Raw genomic sequence first — 12,069 nt, 5'->3', positions numbered from 1 at the left:
AAGGACTTCGAGATACGGATACGAAATACGAAATACGATATTGAATTGAATTGATTCGAGATGGATCTATCGATCTATATATCTATCTATCTAGGTCGGTAGGTAGGTATGTGGCAATTACGAGGGATAATTATTCAGTCTTCCCGTTGGGTCACATGATCTCAATGAAGGGTCGTAAATGATCTGTGATGTGTGTGTAATATCATGGTGAATGGTACAGGGACCTGCTGCTCAGTCAGTGTAAATAATCTCTCTCTCTCTCTCTCTCTCTCTCTCTCTTTTTTCCCAGTATGTAAAATCATTTTTCAAAGGAAATTTATTTTTGAGACACCTCTTCTAGTTATGTTTGGGTAAAGTCCTGAGGTTCTTGCTTGCACTGACAAGTGTCCCAACACGCATCACTCGTTCAAAAATAGGATAGAAACGCCTCGAGTGCTCTTAGTATATCAATCGCGAAATAGCTATCCAAGTACGGGTCCATTCATTGATATTGCGTAGGATTATTGATCTACCATCAACTGAAACTCCTAGAGCATCAAATTGCTCCTATTCATTGCTCCGTGAAGTTCTCTATTGGACACCCTTGGCTCGCTCAATCAGAAGCAACGGTATACAGAGCCCACAAACGGCTCCCATGAGAGTAAAGCACCATCCAACTCCAATGGAATCGATGATCAGCTGCAGTATCGATGTACCCCCCGCTGCAAGTGTACAGCGTACAATATTTGCAGCCGCTGCAGCAGTGGAAGATGTCTTAGGATGAATGTCTGTCAACAGGGTCCCAAGGCTCTTCTTTACCAGTCAGTAATCTAGCTGCATTTTACGTTATGCGAGAATAGCATACAGTGAAAATGGCCGTTATGGCAATTCCAGTAATGGCCTGGATTGTTAAAGGAATGCGTACGTTCTATCCAATTAGCACAGAGCTTTTTGAGGGCAGTGATCGCCTTACGACTCTCTTTTCCAACGCCCATCCGTAGCCAATAATAGCAACGACGCTTGTGCAAACAGGATAGAAAATACTTCTCAACCGGGCCTTTTCTATCGGAAAGTTGCCCTAGCTCGTCGGGTCGCATATTTCCAACCTCAATGTTCTGGGCTTTGGCGACGTGTGCGTAGTCCAGATCCAAGAGTTTCCCTGTGGCTAAATGAGTGATGGGGCAAACGGGATATGAGGAAGAGGGAAAGAAAGACCTGACAAAAAAGATGCAACCAAGCATCCAATCCCGAATGGTATATAGATAAGTCCCGCTTGAAACTCCTGGTAGTCATAGAGTTTGATGAACAAAGATGATAACGAAGCTTGGAGGCAACAATATGTCGCGTAAAATATACCGTTGCAAAACAGGATAATGGCCGAGTCCTTCTCTACTGAATTGGATTAGGGAGGCGACCCAATGACCATCTTCCTTCCCGATGAGCTTCAGTAGCATTGCCGTCGACCTGCAAATGTCGAAGCACAGGTAGCCACGGCTTGTAGATAGCAGTTGGAGAAACAGCACCGTTACCAACTATGGACCGTGCCGTCTCAGGGAGAGAAAGGACGATGGTGAGTAGACAGAGCCCCGAGAGACAGCAAAGGAACCAGAAGATATAGGTCCAGCCCAGACGAGCGGCGATGGCTCCTCCCAATAGAGGCCCGATAGGCGGCGCAACATTCGGTCTGTCGCATGTCAATGGCTTGTCATGCCGTCTTAGGCGTGCGTACCCTAGAAGAATAATTCCCACATAGAATCCCCTCTCAGGAGGGCTCTCAATGTCCGCGATCACACCGTAGCTGAGGGATATGGTTCCTGTCTGCGATCTTAGTTGATGTTTGGCTACGCTTGAATGAAAACACCGGCACACCTGAACTCCCGACGCTTTGAAGCATTCTGAGCGTTAACAACGCCGGGAACGACCGTTGCATTGCCAGCCCGACGTTGGCCAAGATGTAAATCGAAAATGTAACCATGTAGGCAGGCCTCCTACCGAGCGTGTCGGCCAGATTTCCCATGATCGCAGGAATAATCCCCGAAACTATCATGTACGAGGTTACGGTGAGATTCACCGACTCCACTGAGACTCCTAGATTCTCCGCGATGGAGTTTATCACCGGGTGATAGATAAAGCTGCTCATCGGCGAGAACATGCCCGCAAAGGCAACGAGGAACGTAATCCATCCTCTCTGCGCTCTGGTGAGAACAGAAAACGGAGCGGCAGAGCTACCGGCTGGTGACTCTTCACTGGCAGTGTTGTTGAAAGTGTGTTCTGATATTGGTCCGTTGCTATGCTGGTCCTTTGTTTCAATCTCATCTTCATTGCCAACGTCTTTGGCCATGTTATTTTGATCTTGCTGTGGCATTGCCAGCTCATTGAGGCCCATAGCTCGGGAAGAATCGTCAATTTATGCAGCAAAATGACTGTGTAGCGTTTGCTCGCTAGCCGGGTCTATGAAAGCGCTAAGAGACCGCGGGCCTTTGAGCGAAGCTCTACTTCAGTGGATAGTTCTGCGGGGCTCGCAGAAATGTTCGCTTAAACCCGTAAAGATGCAGTTAACTGCAGGGATATCGTTCGCTGTATACTGTCGGTTTTCTACTTCGCACCAGTGGTACTGCTGACACTGACAGTGACAGGCTGAGATTGCACATGGGGGACTAGCTCATCGCGGAGTGAATATAAGGAACCCTGCTTTGTTCGACCTATCTTGCCACCGTGGAATTTTCCGGTGATCCTATTCTTATATATTTTCTAACGGAGCAGGAGCTCTCTGACCACCGATTCCGGCAAGTAGCGGACAGCCTTCTAGCGGAGCTTGAGTTAAAAATGAAAATGGATGTATGATGTTAATGCCGAGTACGCGCAAAGTAACCAATTAATCAGCTTCATCTCATCCGCCGTTTAGGTACTCAAATACAATCTCATACAGTCATCATTGTCTTACGATATCAAAGCCGGTGGTCGCTCTACCCGCAGAAAGCATGCATTCATAGTCGTATCTCCTCCGGAACGAGACTCTTCGGTGGTCTCGGTCAATGTACATATTTGTCAATAAGGTAGACCAGGTCGTTGTATGCCCTGGAAGTCGTCAACGCGAGAACTGCGAGGTAGAGAGATGATTGAAACAAACTTACAGCTGACGGGATGGCGAGCCGAAGACGCAGGCCGAATACATCAGGTTCGTCTTCACGCTGTAGAGGCGGTTTCGATCATCCCATTCATCCACTGGTCCACTTGGCTCCATGTTCCGCAAATACTCTTTGCGGTAGATCTTCGCTCGCAGTTGGTGACGCTCTGCCCGCCAAATCCCCAACTCCATTTCATGATGGGCATAGTATGCGGCAGCGTCAAATATCCACGGATCTCCAGTCTCGATATCGGTCCCGATATTGCCTTCCCACAGGTCGCCGTGAATCAAGCAGGGCTTGATTGATCTGCCTCCGGATTCGAGAACACCCAGAAGACGGGGAATGAGGTGGCTTAGAGTGCAATTAAAGACCTTATCCAGCTCTTCCCAACATCCGTTGGTTTCCACATCATGCCGATAAGCCACCGCGAGAAGCTTTGAGAAGAAAGAGGTCCAGCTCGAGTCCCATTCGACGACTTGGGTTCTGGCACCGTCATATGTCGTCATGTGGAAGCCAAATTTCCCCGTCGGAGATACACTCTTCCTGTGCAGCTCCGCAAGACGGCTGCCAAGTCTAACAGGGTCACGAAGGCCATCACTAAAATTCTTGAACTCAATGAGGAAGAAATAGACAGGGGATGATGATGGTAACCCCTTCAATTTCCCCCATGCGTATGGCTTCGGAACGAAATTGGGCATGAGGTTGTGAAGCTCCGACATACCGGTGAATTCGCCTTCCAGCTGAGCTCTTCCCACCTCCCCATCGAATTCCTAGTGCGCTGAGTGTCATCAGTGAAGTTCTTCTGTAGAGTCTCGGTTCAAGGACATTACCTTCAGAAAGAAAAAGATCGGCTTCCCATTCTTTTCTTCCGCGGTGACCTTCGCGGTTTTGGACCACGCTGAGGAGCCATAGCTCTCCGCTGACAGGATCCTTACCCCGGGGGGAAACTCTGAATCGACGTTAGATGTTCACGCGGACAGGCTATTTGATCGATCGAAACTTACTTTCCCTCACAGCAATGTTGGGGTCGAAGTTTCCCTCTATCTTAACATCGGCGGCAGACATCTTGGCGATTTAAAATGGATAATCGCTGGGCTGTACGATCCCGTGAAGGCGTGGTTCACTCCTCCTTACTTCTTAATCTTGCTTTCAAGTGCCAGGGATCATTTGCGGGTGTCATCAACGTATATTGCTGGGCGGCAAGGCGAACGCTGCAATTGGTGTCTGGCAACACCGCCATTTGCTCAGCTTGCATTGAACCAGTGAAACGTCACTACCTGCCCATGTCGAAGCGGACGGCTGCCGCTCTGCGTCACAAATGGACGAGTGAGGGTTTCAGGGCTTCATGGGGATCGTATACAGGATTGTTAGAACTACAAGCACAGGAAACTTTTTCATTTCTTCATAAAAAGATGATTGAGCTTTTTGTCATCTTGACAGAACTCCTTTTTGTTTTTTTCCCCCCTCCTCTTTCGTTGTTTCTTTTTTCTTCCAGAAATCAATCACAACTGCCTCTAGTCAACAATATCTTGTCTTGTCTGCTGTGCCGTGCCTTGCTACTTACTTACGGCTACTACTACTGCCTCTAAACAACGAACCGAATGACAAATTAACTGATCTGGTGTCGTAGGTTATCTGTATAGCTATCTACCTAGCTAGCTTATGGACACACCAACCATGGTAAGGAAATAAGTAAGCTTTAGGGCAAGCACATGGAGAAATTGGTTGGTTGGGACCAGACCAGGTTATATTATTATTATTAGTGACTCCAGCATTCGTATCTATCCCATCACCTGGGTGGGCATCTATCATTTTTTTTTTCTCTCATTTTTTTTTCTGTTTCTTTTTCTGTTTCTTTTTCTACATGTATATGTCAGCGTGTAGTTACTAGAATCCGACCGTGCAACGCGGAAAGCATTCCGTTCCTCCCACGTGGGGGAACAAACATGTGACCTGTCACATTCCGCGTGTTGAGAGCGTTCGCGTGGGGGAATTGCGGGGACGTGGCGTGGCGTGGGGGTTGACCGCCAAGCCCGAGGAGGAGGAGTGAAGGACGCAAGGAGCTTGCTTTGATCTCGGCATCCGTCCTTGTACAGTACAGTGCATCGCCGCATACAGTGCCATGTGGCATGCAGTGAATCAATCGATTAATGATTCGTGTGTGTTTTCTTGTCTCTGATTCGTCTAGTTGAAATGGGGCTCTGCAGGGACTACCTAACTTCCTCCGTAGCCAAGTGCCGGCATTGATTGACGTCCCTGCAGCTGTCAGTGCTCACGAGATGCGGGGAACACGGGCCAACGCCGATGTCTGTCACTGGATGCATATGCATGCAGGATGGAGTACATATAAGCTGGAGATGCCGCTGGTATGTCAACATCCCCCAGGAGAGGCTCTCATCCAGATTGCACCCATCGAAGTACACTATCTCATACGCAGCTGACATGGCATCTGCAGACAAGGTAGATGTCACCCACGACGAAGGGATCCGGCAGCACGGCGACCTCGCCCTCGAGCTGATCGGTGACCAGAGGGTGCATCTCACCGAATCTGACAGCAAGCGCATCCGACGCAAGACCGACAAAGTGATCCTCGCCATCCTCGTCTGGGTCTACTTCCTCCAGATCCTGGACAAGTCCGTGCTCGGGTACGGCGCGACCTTCGGCTTGCAGACCGACACGGGCCTCACGGGCGACCAGTACTCGCTGCTGGGGTCGATCGCGCCCATCGCGCAGCTGGCGTGGCAGCCGTTTTCGTCGTTCTTGATCGTGCGCGTGCCGCATCGCGTGCTGATGCCGGCGCTGTGTCTGGGCTGGGGGATCGCGCAGGCGGCGCTGGCGGCGTGTCGTGATTTTCCATCGTTGATGGCGGCGCGCTTCTTCCTGGGCTTGTTTGAGGCGGGGTGTTTGCCGCTGTTCAGCATCATTACGAGCCAGTGGTATCGACGCGCGGAGCAGCCGTTGAGGATTGCGGCGTGGTATAGCACGAATGGTGCGGCTACTGTCATCGCGGCGGCGCTGTCGTATGGCCTGGGGCATATCCAGTCGCCTCATCTACGGCCGTGGCAGATGTAAGCGTCCTCCTAACCTCTCTCTCAACATGCTTGTCCATTTGACAGCTCGCTGACTGCTCCTCCAGCATCTTCCTCTTCGTCGGCCTCGGCACCATCATCTCCTCGCCATTCATCTACTGGAAACTCGACAACGACATCCCATCAGCTCGCTTCCTGACAGCCGACGAAAAAGCACAAGCCATCGAGCGGCTGCGCGCGAACCAGACCGGCACAGGGAGCCGCGAGTTCAAGCTCAAGCACGTCGTCGAGGCCGCGCTCGAGCCGAAGACATACCTCTGGATCGCCATGGCGCTGCTGCTGAACGTCGGGGCCAGCGTGACGAACACCTTTGGCCCGCTGATTCTCAACGGACTGGGCTACGACCCGTACACGACGAGTCTGCTCAACATGCCGTTTGGCGCGCTGCAGTTCCTCGTCATCGTCCTAGCGAGCTATCTCGCGCAGAAGGCTCGTCTCAAGGGCGCTATCCTGGCCGGCTTCGTGCTGCCCGTCGTTGCCGGCCTGGCGATCCTCTACGCCGTACCACGGACCAATATCCACAGCCACGAACCCGCCCTGCTGGTTGGATACTATCTCCTCGCATTCCTGTTCGGCGGCAACCCGCTGATCGTGACCTGGATCGTGGGCAACACAGCCGGCACAACGAAGAAATCGATCATCATGAGCCTGTACAACGCGGCCAGCTCGGCGGGGAACATTATCGGCCCGCTGCTCTTCAACAAGAAGGATGCGCCTGCGTATCGGCCGGGTATCCAGGCGTGTCTGGGCATCTTCGTCGCGCTGGTCGTCGTCGTGCTGCTGCAATGGGCGAACCTGGTGTTTCTGAACAGGCTGCAGGAGCGGCGGCGGGTGCGCAATGGGAAGAAAGCCAAGGTGGTAGACTACTCGATGCAGGAGCGATATCATGATATTGACGAGAGTAACGATCTGGAGGAAGTTGGTACGGCGGAACACCCGGCTGGGACAGGTACGACGCAGACGCGCATTGGAGAGAAGGCATTCCTGGACCTGACGGATAGGGAGAATGACGAGTTTGTGTATATTTACTAGCTGAGTCCGTCGTATGTCTTTTCTTTATTGATTAGTGATGTGTGTAAACGTAATTTACTACTGCTGCGATGGATTGAAATTGACATTGTTCATGAACTGATTATTTGACTGATTTCACCTCAATACAGAAATATATGCATGATATTTACAAGCATATACACTTTGCCTAACCATTCATCTGATCCCATGTACTACCGCCAATGGCACATCTTTACCTGCAGGTGCACCCTACTGGTATTCACCAAGGCATCCATGCAAAGGCTAGCTCGTTCAAGCTTGAGCAGCAAAGCCCAGCCGAGGACCATTAGAGTCGAAAACAACGTACTGGCTCTTGAGAAAGACGTCACCGAAGATGGAGAAGCCAACGCCCTGGTTGGACTGCAGACCACCGAAGCAGGTCTGGCCGGTCTGGTCGACGGGCTGGAAGTTCAGGAACTCAGCCGGCACGACGGCCTCGTAGTTGCCGATGGTGATGGAGAAGGTGGGCAGCTGGGCGTTGCAGGGGAAGACGTAGCCGCCGGCGTTCTGGTCGTTCTGGGCGCCCTGGACCTGCTGGTAGTAGGCGTTGACGATGCTGTTGTCGAGGAGGAGGAGGGTGGTGCCGGTGTCTGTAGAAGGTTAGTGGAAGTCGTTTATTTACAGGAAAAGGGTTGAGGACATACCAGCAATACCGTTGATTGAGCTACCACCGCTGGAGCCACCAATAGCGTAGTCGTCGGCAGTGAACTGCCAGAAGCCCTGCGAGTTGTCGACCTGGGTGTAGGCAATGCTGCCATTGTACTTGTTGGGGTCGATGAAGCCAAAGTCATAGCTGCCAGGAGCGTTGTGCTTCAGGGTGACGGCAAACAGGGGCTTGGCGAGCTGCGACTTGACGGTGTCGAAGAAGGTGGTCTGCCGCTGAGGCTGGACTGTTGTCACATTAGAAGGTGTTTGAATGCTTCAACTCGACTGACGCACCCGTGTTGATGCTGCTGAAGGCCAAGCCCAGCAGGCCGTCCGAACCCGTGTCCTGCGTGAATTCACTGCTGACCTGCGTTGCGGCCTCGACCGCCTGGGAGGAGGCGTTGACTCCGCCGACGGAGATGGTGTCGAGGTAGACGTCGCCGCTGGCGGAGCTGCCGTCGCCGTAGGAGATGCTCCAGGTGTAGCCGTTCAGCTTCTTGGCCGAGGCGCTGGGGGTGTAGATTGAGTGGTTTCCGCGCTCGCTGCGAGGAGTTTGAGAAGAGAACACCCAGCTAGAGAAGTTAGCAGGTCGTTTTCTTCATCTTTTTCGGGGCAACTTACAGATCAGCAGAGCCGGTGTCAAAGTCCAGGTGCAGGGTGCTCTGGCCGGCAATCACGGGAGTGACATACTCCTCGTCGCCCGTTATCGGCTGGTTGGTCGCAGAACCAGTGACACTTCCGGCGGCGGCAGAGGCGACAGACGACGGCACATTGGCCTTGTACTTGCGCAGCGCACGTGCGTACTCAGCAGCAGGAGGAGCACGAGGCTTGGTCCGGGGGACGGCCACCTGGTTGATCGAGAAGTGCCCGTGCGAAGGCGCCGTAGGGGCCGCAACGGCGACAGCAGAGTAGAGCGAGAGAGCAGACACGAGAGCTTTGGACAGACCCATGGTGGCTCACGGCGACAGGCAGTGAATGAATGGATGGATGGATGGATTGACCGACTGACTGACTGACTGACTGACTGATTGATGGATGAGACTGATCTCCAGAGCAGACAACCCTTTTATAACTGTCGTCGATCCATGTTATTAACAATCACGCCAGCGATGATAGTGCCGACGGGTCCATTGCGATCTGCTGCCGCCATATGCGATCGACTAGTCGCGAGAGGCACCGAATGCGACGTTTGACGGGACAGAGCAGCCAAGTGGGAAGGCATCATCATGCTGGCAAATGACCCAATCGTCGACAATCCTGCACAGGTACTACCGTTGCCCACAGTTGAACCAGACAGTTCCACGGAGCTAGATGCAAATCATGGCGAAAAGCAAAAATCGGAGGCTCCGGACCGTCAACCAGAGACAGCCCACGGATGCCCACCAGGGGATAGACCAGGGGGAAATGATCTGCAGAAGCCATCCATGCGGGTGGCACATGTGATAGGCTGGCCACGGAGATTCAGGAACAGCGCTGAAATGAAGGATCTGGGCGACTAGGAGTAGGGAAACATGGTTGACGCGAAACTCACCAACCCGTTGGTGCAGTTGCACAGGCCCTGAAATGAAACGGCGCTATAAACGGTGGAAAGCCAATCAGGAGGTCTGGCGGGCGGACAGTTGATTGCAAGGTATGATCGCGCCAGCGATCTGCCAAGAAGCCAATTACGAGCGGGATATAAGCACTCAGTACGGAGTATAGACGAGTACAATAGCTATTTTGAATATGATGTACTCTCAATATTGTCTTGTCTGTTTCTTTTTTCTTTTTTCTTTTTTTTTCTTTTTTTTTTCTTTTTTTTTTCTTTTTTTTTCCTTATTTTTTATGAACCTAGTACACCAACCGAGTTGATTACCTAATAGGGAGCTGCTCCGTCCGCCAATGGTCTGCCGAGAAACAGTTAGGTTGCAGCTAACCACGCGCTAAATTAGCGAGGCAACCTTATCGACTTGGTCACGAGCAGATCACCTGCTTCTTCCCCACTCAATCGACAGGGGGATTCCTCCGTCCTGTCAAGTGTAGAGGCACAACCAGTATATTTAAATTCCGAGACCCGATAGGATTGAATTAAACCTCACGCTAACGTTAGTGAGATACTACATCGGATGAGCGTTTACCTATTTATGGACATTGTATCAGACATGTGAAAGTAACAGTCTCACTAGAAGTAGATAAGAAATAGATAGATAGTAAATATACTGTGTAGATGGATAGATAGATTAATAATTAATATTACAGAGTATGATGTGCAGTAGATCATTCTTTCTTTGTATGTACTACTATTAAAGAAAAAAAAAAGAAAAAAGAAAAAAGAAAAAGATAAAGGAATCATATCTGTAGTTAGCCAACTCAATCTCCAGTCAATCAACTAAATTAATAATACAATAATCCTCACTATTGACGAAATTGATGTAATATGCAATGCAATCAATCCTTCGCTGCGTATGTAGATTTAGCGATACTACATCGGCAGAACACGGACACAGCCACAGCCCAGCACATGGGCTATATTCCTTCCATATTCCTGCAATGTTCCACATATGATGGATAGATAGATGGACATCTGGTCTGGGCGTACATAATCGGTAACTCAATGAATGATGTCTCATATCAATGCCTTAATGTCTCATGTGCTCCACTGCTTAATCGGTACATCGACAGGAATAGATAGGTATATGCATGTGATTGACTGTGGAGATTAAACTATACGAGAGGACGAAAGGGAAGAACAGACAAAGGAACAAGCATATTTCACACTTGGTTATTAGTTATTCCTATCATTCCTGCAGGAACTTAGAGTAGGAGTATTATTGACAGTCATCATCCAGCATTTCAATCTCCGTTGTATGGCTACCTTACCTCACCTACTTACGGAGTATGTATGACCATCACATGATCTATGATTATTAGCCTTGCTGATCAATCATCAATAATCAATCAATCTATGCAGTGCAGTGCACGGTACCCTACCCCGTGCTGTACGTCGTACGGCATACTCCGTCCTCCGTCTTTCCTTGATCTCATTAATGATCTGCATTCTCCGTAACTATACTAGTATTCTAGCATACAGCACACTTGCATACTGCTAAATTTGAGTCAATGCCGTGACACCTTCCCTCTCTGGGAACAACGCCGGGTAGCATGGCATTAGCATGGCATTAGTATCAGCATCCCTGGCGCTGATCCGATTGGCTTGAGTTTGGTATGAGTATGACTTGGCAGGTGGATCTTGACCTTGGCATTAATTAATCTAGCGTTCGTATATGTATGTGCGTACGTACTGTATGTACATGTAGATCGGTTGGATATAATTGGTGAGAGGATAGATAGATAGAGCTGTAGAGCTGTCGACAGTTAGTGTAATTCGGTAGATACTAAAGTAGGAATACTGTACAGCTGAGTCAGATAGATATCTACCTACCTAGGTAGGCAGGTAGAAAGCTCAGCCGAACCGTTGAGCCTGCAGGATTCAATGTCCTCCGTAGTCGAATCCTTCCGTTGGTTTCATTTGATTTTATTTGATTAGAAAGAAAGATAACACAGTCCTCATCAACGTATGGCATCATCTGCATGATGCGTCTCTCCTGCAGAAAGGAGACAATTCATCCGTTCTGGACTCAAATCGACTCGACTCGACTTGACATAGCATGCGCTACGGAGAATTAATTAATTAATTATCTCTCTAATTGCTTAGATCTACCTCGGTATGTAGATGTATGTACGCACTGCAAATATCAGTCAGGCAGCGATCTATCTGATTAGCATGTGACTATATTCTCTTCTCGGTTACAGTCGGAAGTTGGGGCTCTAATCTGATTAATGACGGCAAATGCGGGCATCCATAATGGTACTACTCTGTACTCTGTCCTCCGTACCTAGGTAGGTAACCTTATCTTTACTAGGTAACTAGGTAGTACGAGAGAATGCTCTTTCTCTTTCTCTTTCTCCCTCTTTCCGCGGAATAATATAGTTATCATTGCTGATAATAATACTAAATTCCCCGAAAATGGAAAGAAAAAGGGTATATCATAGTTCCTCCATACGTGCATACCTAGGTAGTTGACCTTTCTTTTATTTGATTTAATCACTCTCCTTGATCCTAGGATTCATCTTCATTCATTCAGAAGCGTGTCGAACGAAAGAAGTCCTGTTATCTTTTTTTTCTCCCTCTAAAAGAG

General features: G+C 49.7%; 4 protein-coding genes across 4 annotated transcripts; 1 reads left to right on the top strand and 3 right to left on the bottom strand.

The window, feature by feature from the left end:
- Nucleotides 1-1,368: 1,368 nt before the first annotated feature.
- VTN77DRAFT_3469 (uncharacterized protein) lies at nucleotides 1,369-2,365 on the bottom strand (the record flags this gene model as incomplete). The annotated part of the gene is made up of 3 exons (XM_069419420.1): nucleotides 1,369-1,663; nucleotides 1,709-1,793; nucleotides 1,849-2,365. 3 exons carry the CDS (start codon nucleotides 2,363-2,365, stop codon nucleotides 1,369-1,371), a joined length of 897 nt encoding a protein of 298 aa, XP_069278493.1.
- A 646-nt stretch (nucleotides 2,366-3,011) lies between these two features.
- VTN77DRAFT_3468 (uncharacterized protein) lies at nucleotides 3,012-4,172 on the bottom strand (the record flags this gene model as incomplete). The annotated part of the gene is made up of 4 exons (XM_069419419.1): nucleotides 3,012-3,057; nucleotides 3,114-3,877; nucleotides 3,938-4,056; nucleotides 4,112-4,172. 4 exons carry the CDS (start codon nucleotides 4,170-4,172, stop codon nucleotides 3,012-3,014), a joined length of 990 nt encoding a protein of 329 aa, XP_069278492.1.
- Nucleotides 4,173-5,549: 1,377 nt separating this feature from the next.
- VTN77DRAFT_3467 (uncharacterized protein) lies at nucleotides 5,550-7,228 on the top strand (the record flags this gene model as incomplete). Its single annotated transcript, XM_069419418.1, has 2 exons — nucleotides 5,550-6,175; nucleotides 6,244-7,228. The coding sequence occupies 2 exons, from the start codon at nucleotides 5,550-5,552 to the stop codon at nucleotides 7,226-7,228; spliced, it is 1,611 nt and encodes a 536-aa protein (XP_069278491.1).
- Nucleotides 7,229-7,498: 270 nt separating this feature from the next.
- VTN77DRAFT_3466 (uncharacterized protein) lies at nucleotides 7,499-8,841 on the bottom strand (the record flags this gene model as incomplete). Its single annotated transcript, XM_069419417.1, has 4 exons — nucleotides 7,499-7,836; nucleotides 7,891-8,136; nucleotides 8,186-8,463; nucleotides 8,513-8,841. 4 exons carry the CDS (start codon nucleotides 8,839-8,841, stop codon nucleotides 7,499-7,501), a joined length of 1,191 nt encoding a protein of 396 aa, XP_069278490.1.
- Between the last annotated feature and the right edge of the window lie 3,228 nt (nucleotides 8,842-12,069).

Source organism: Rasamsonia byssochlamydoides, assembly GCF_041956645.1.
Source record: "Rasamsonia byssochlamydoides strain NRRL 3658 unplaced genomic scaffold VTN77scaffold_24, whole genome shotgun sequence".
In the NCBI taxonomy this organism is placed as follows: domain Eukaryota; kingdom Fungi; phylum Ascomycota; class Eurotiomycetes; order Eurotiales; family Trichocomaceae; genus Rasamsonia; species Rasamsonia byssochlamydoides.
Note: the sequence above shows the minus strand (reverse complement) of the source record. Positions and strands in the feature narration are given on the sequence as shown.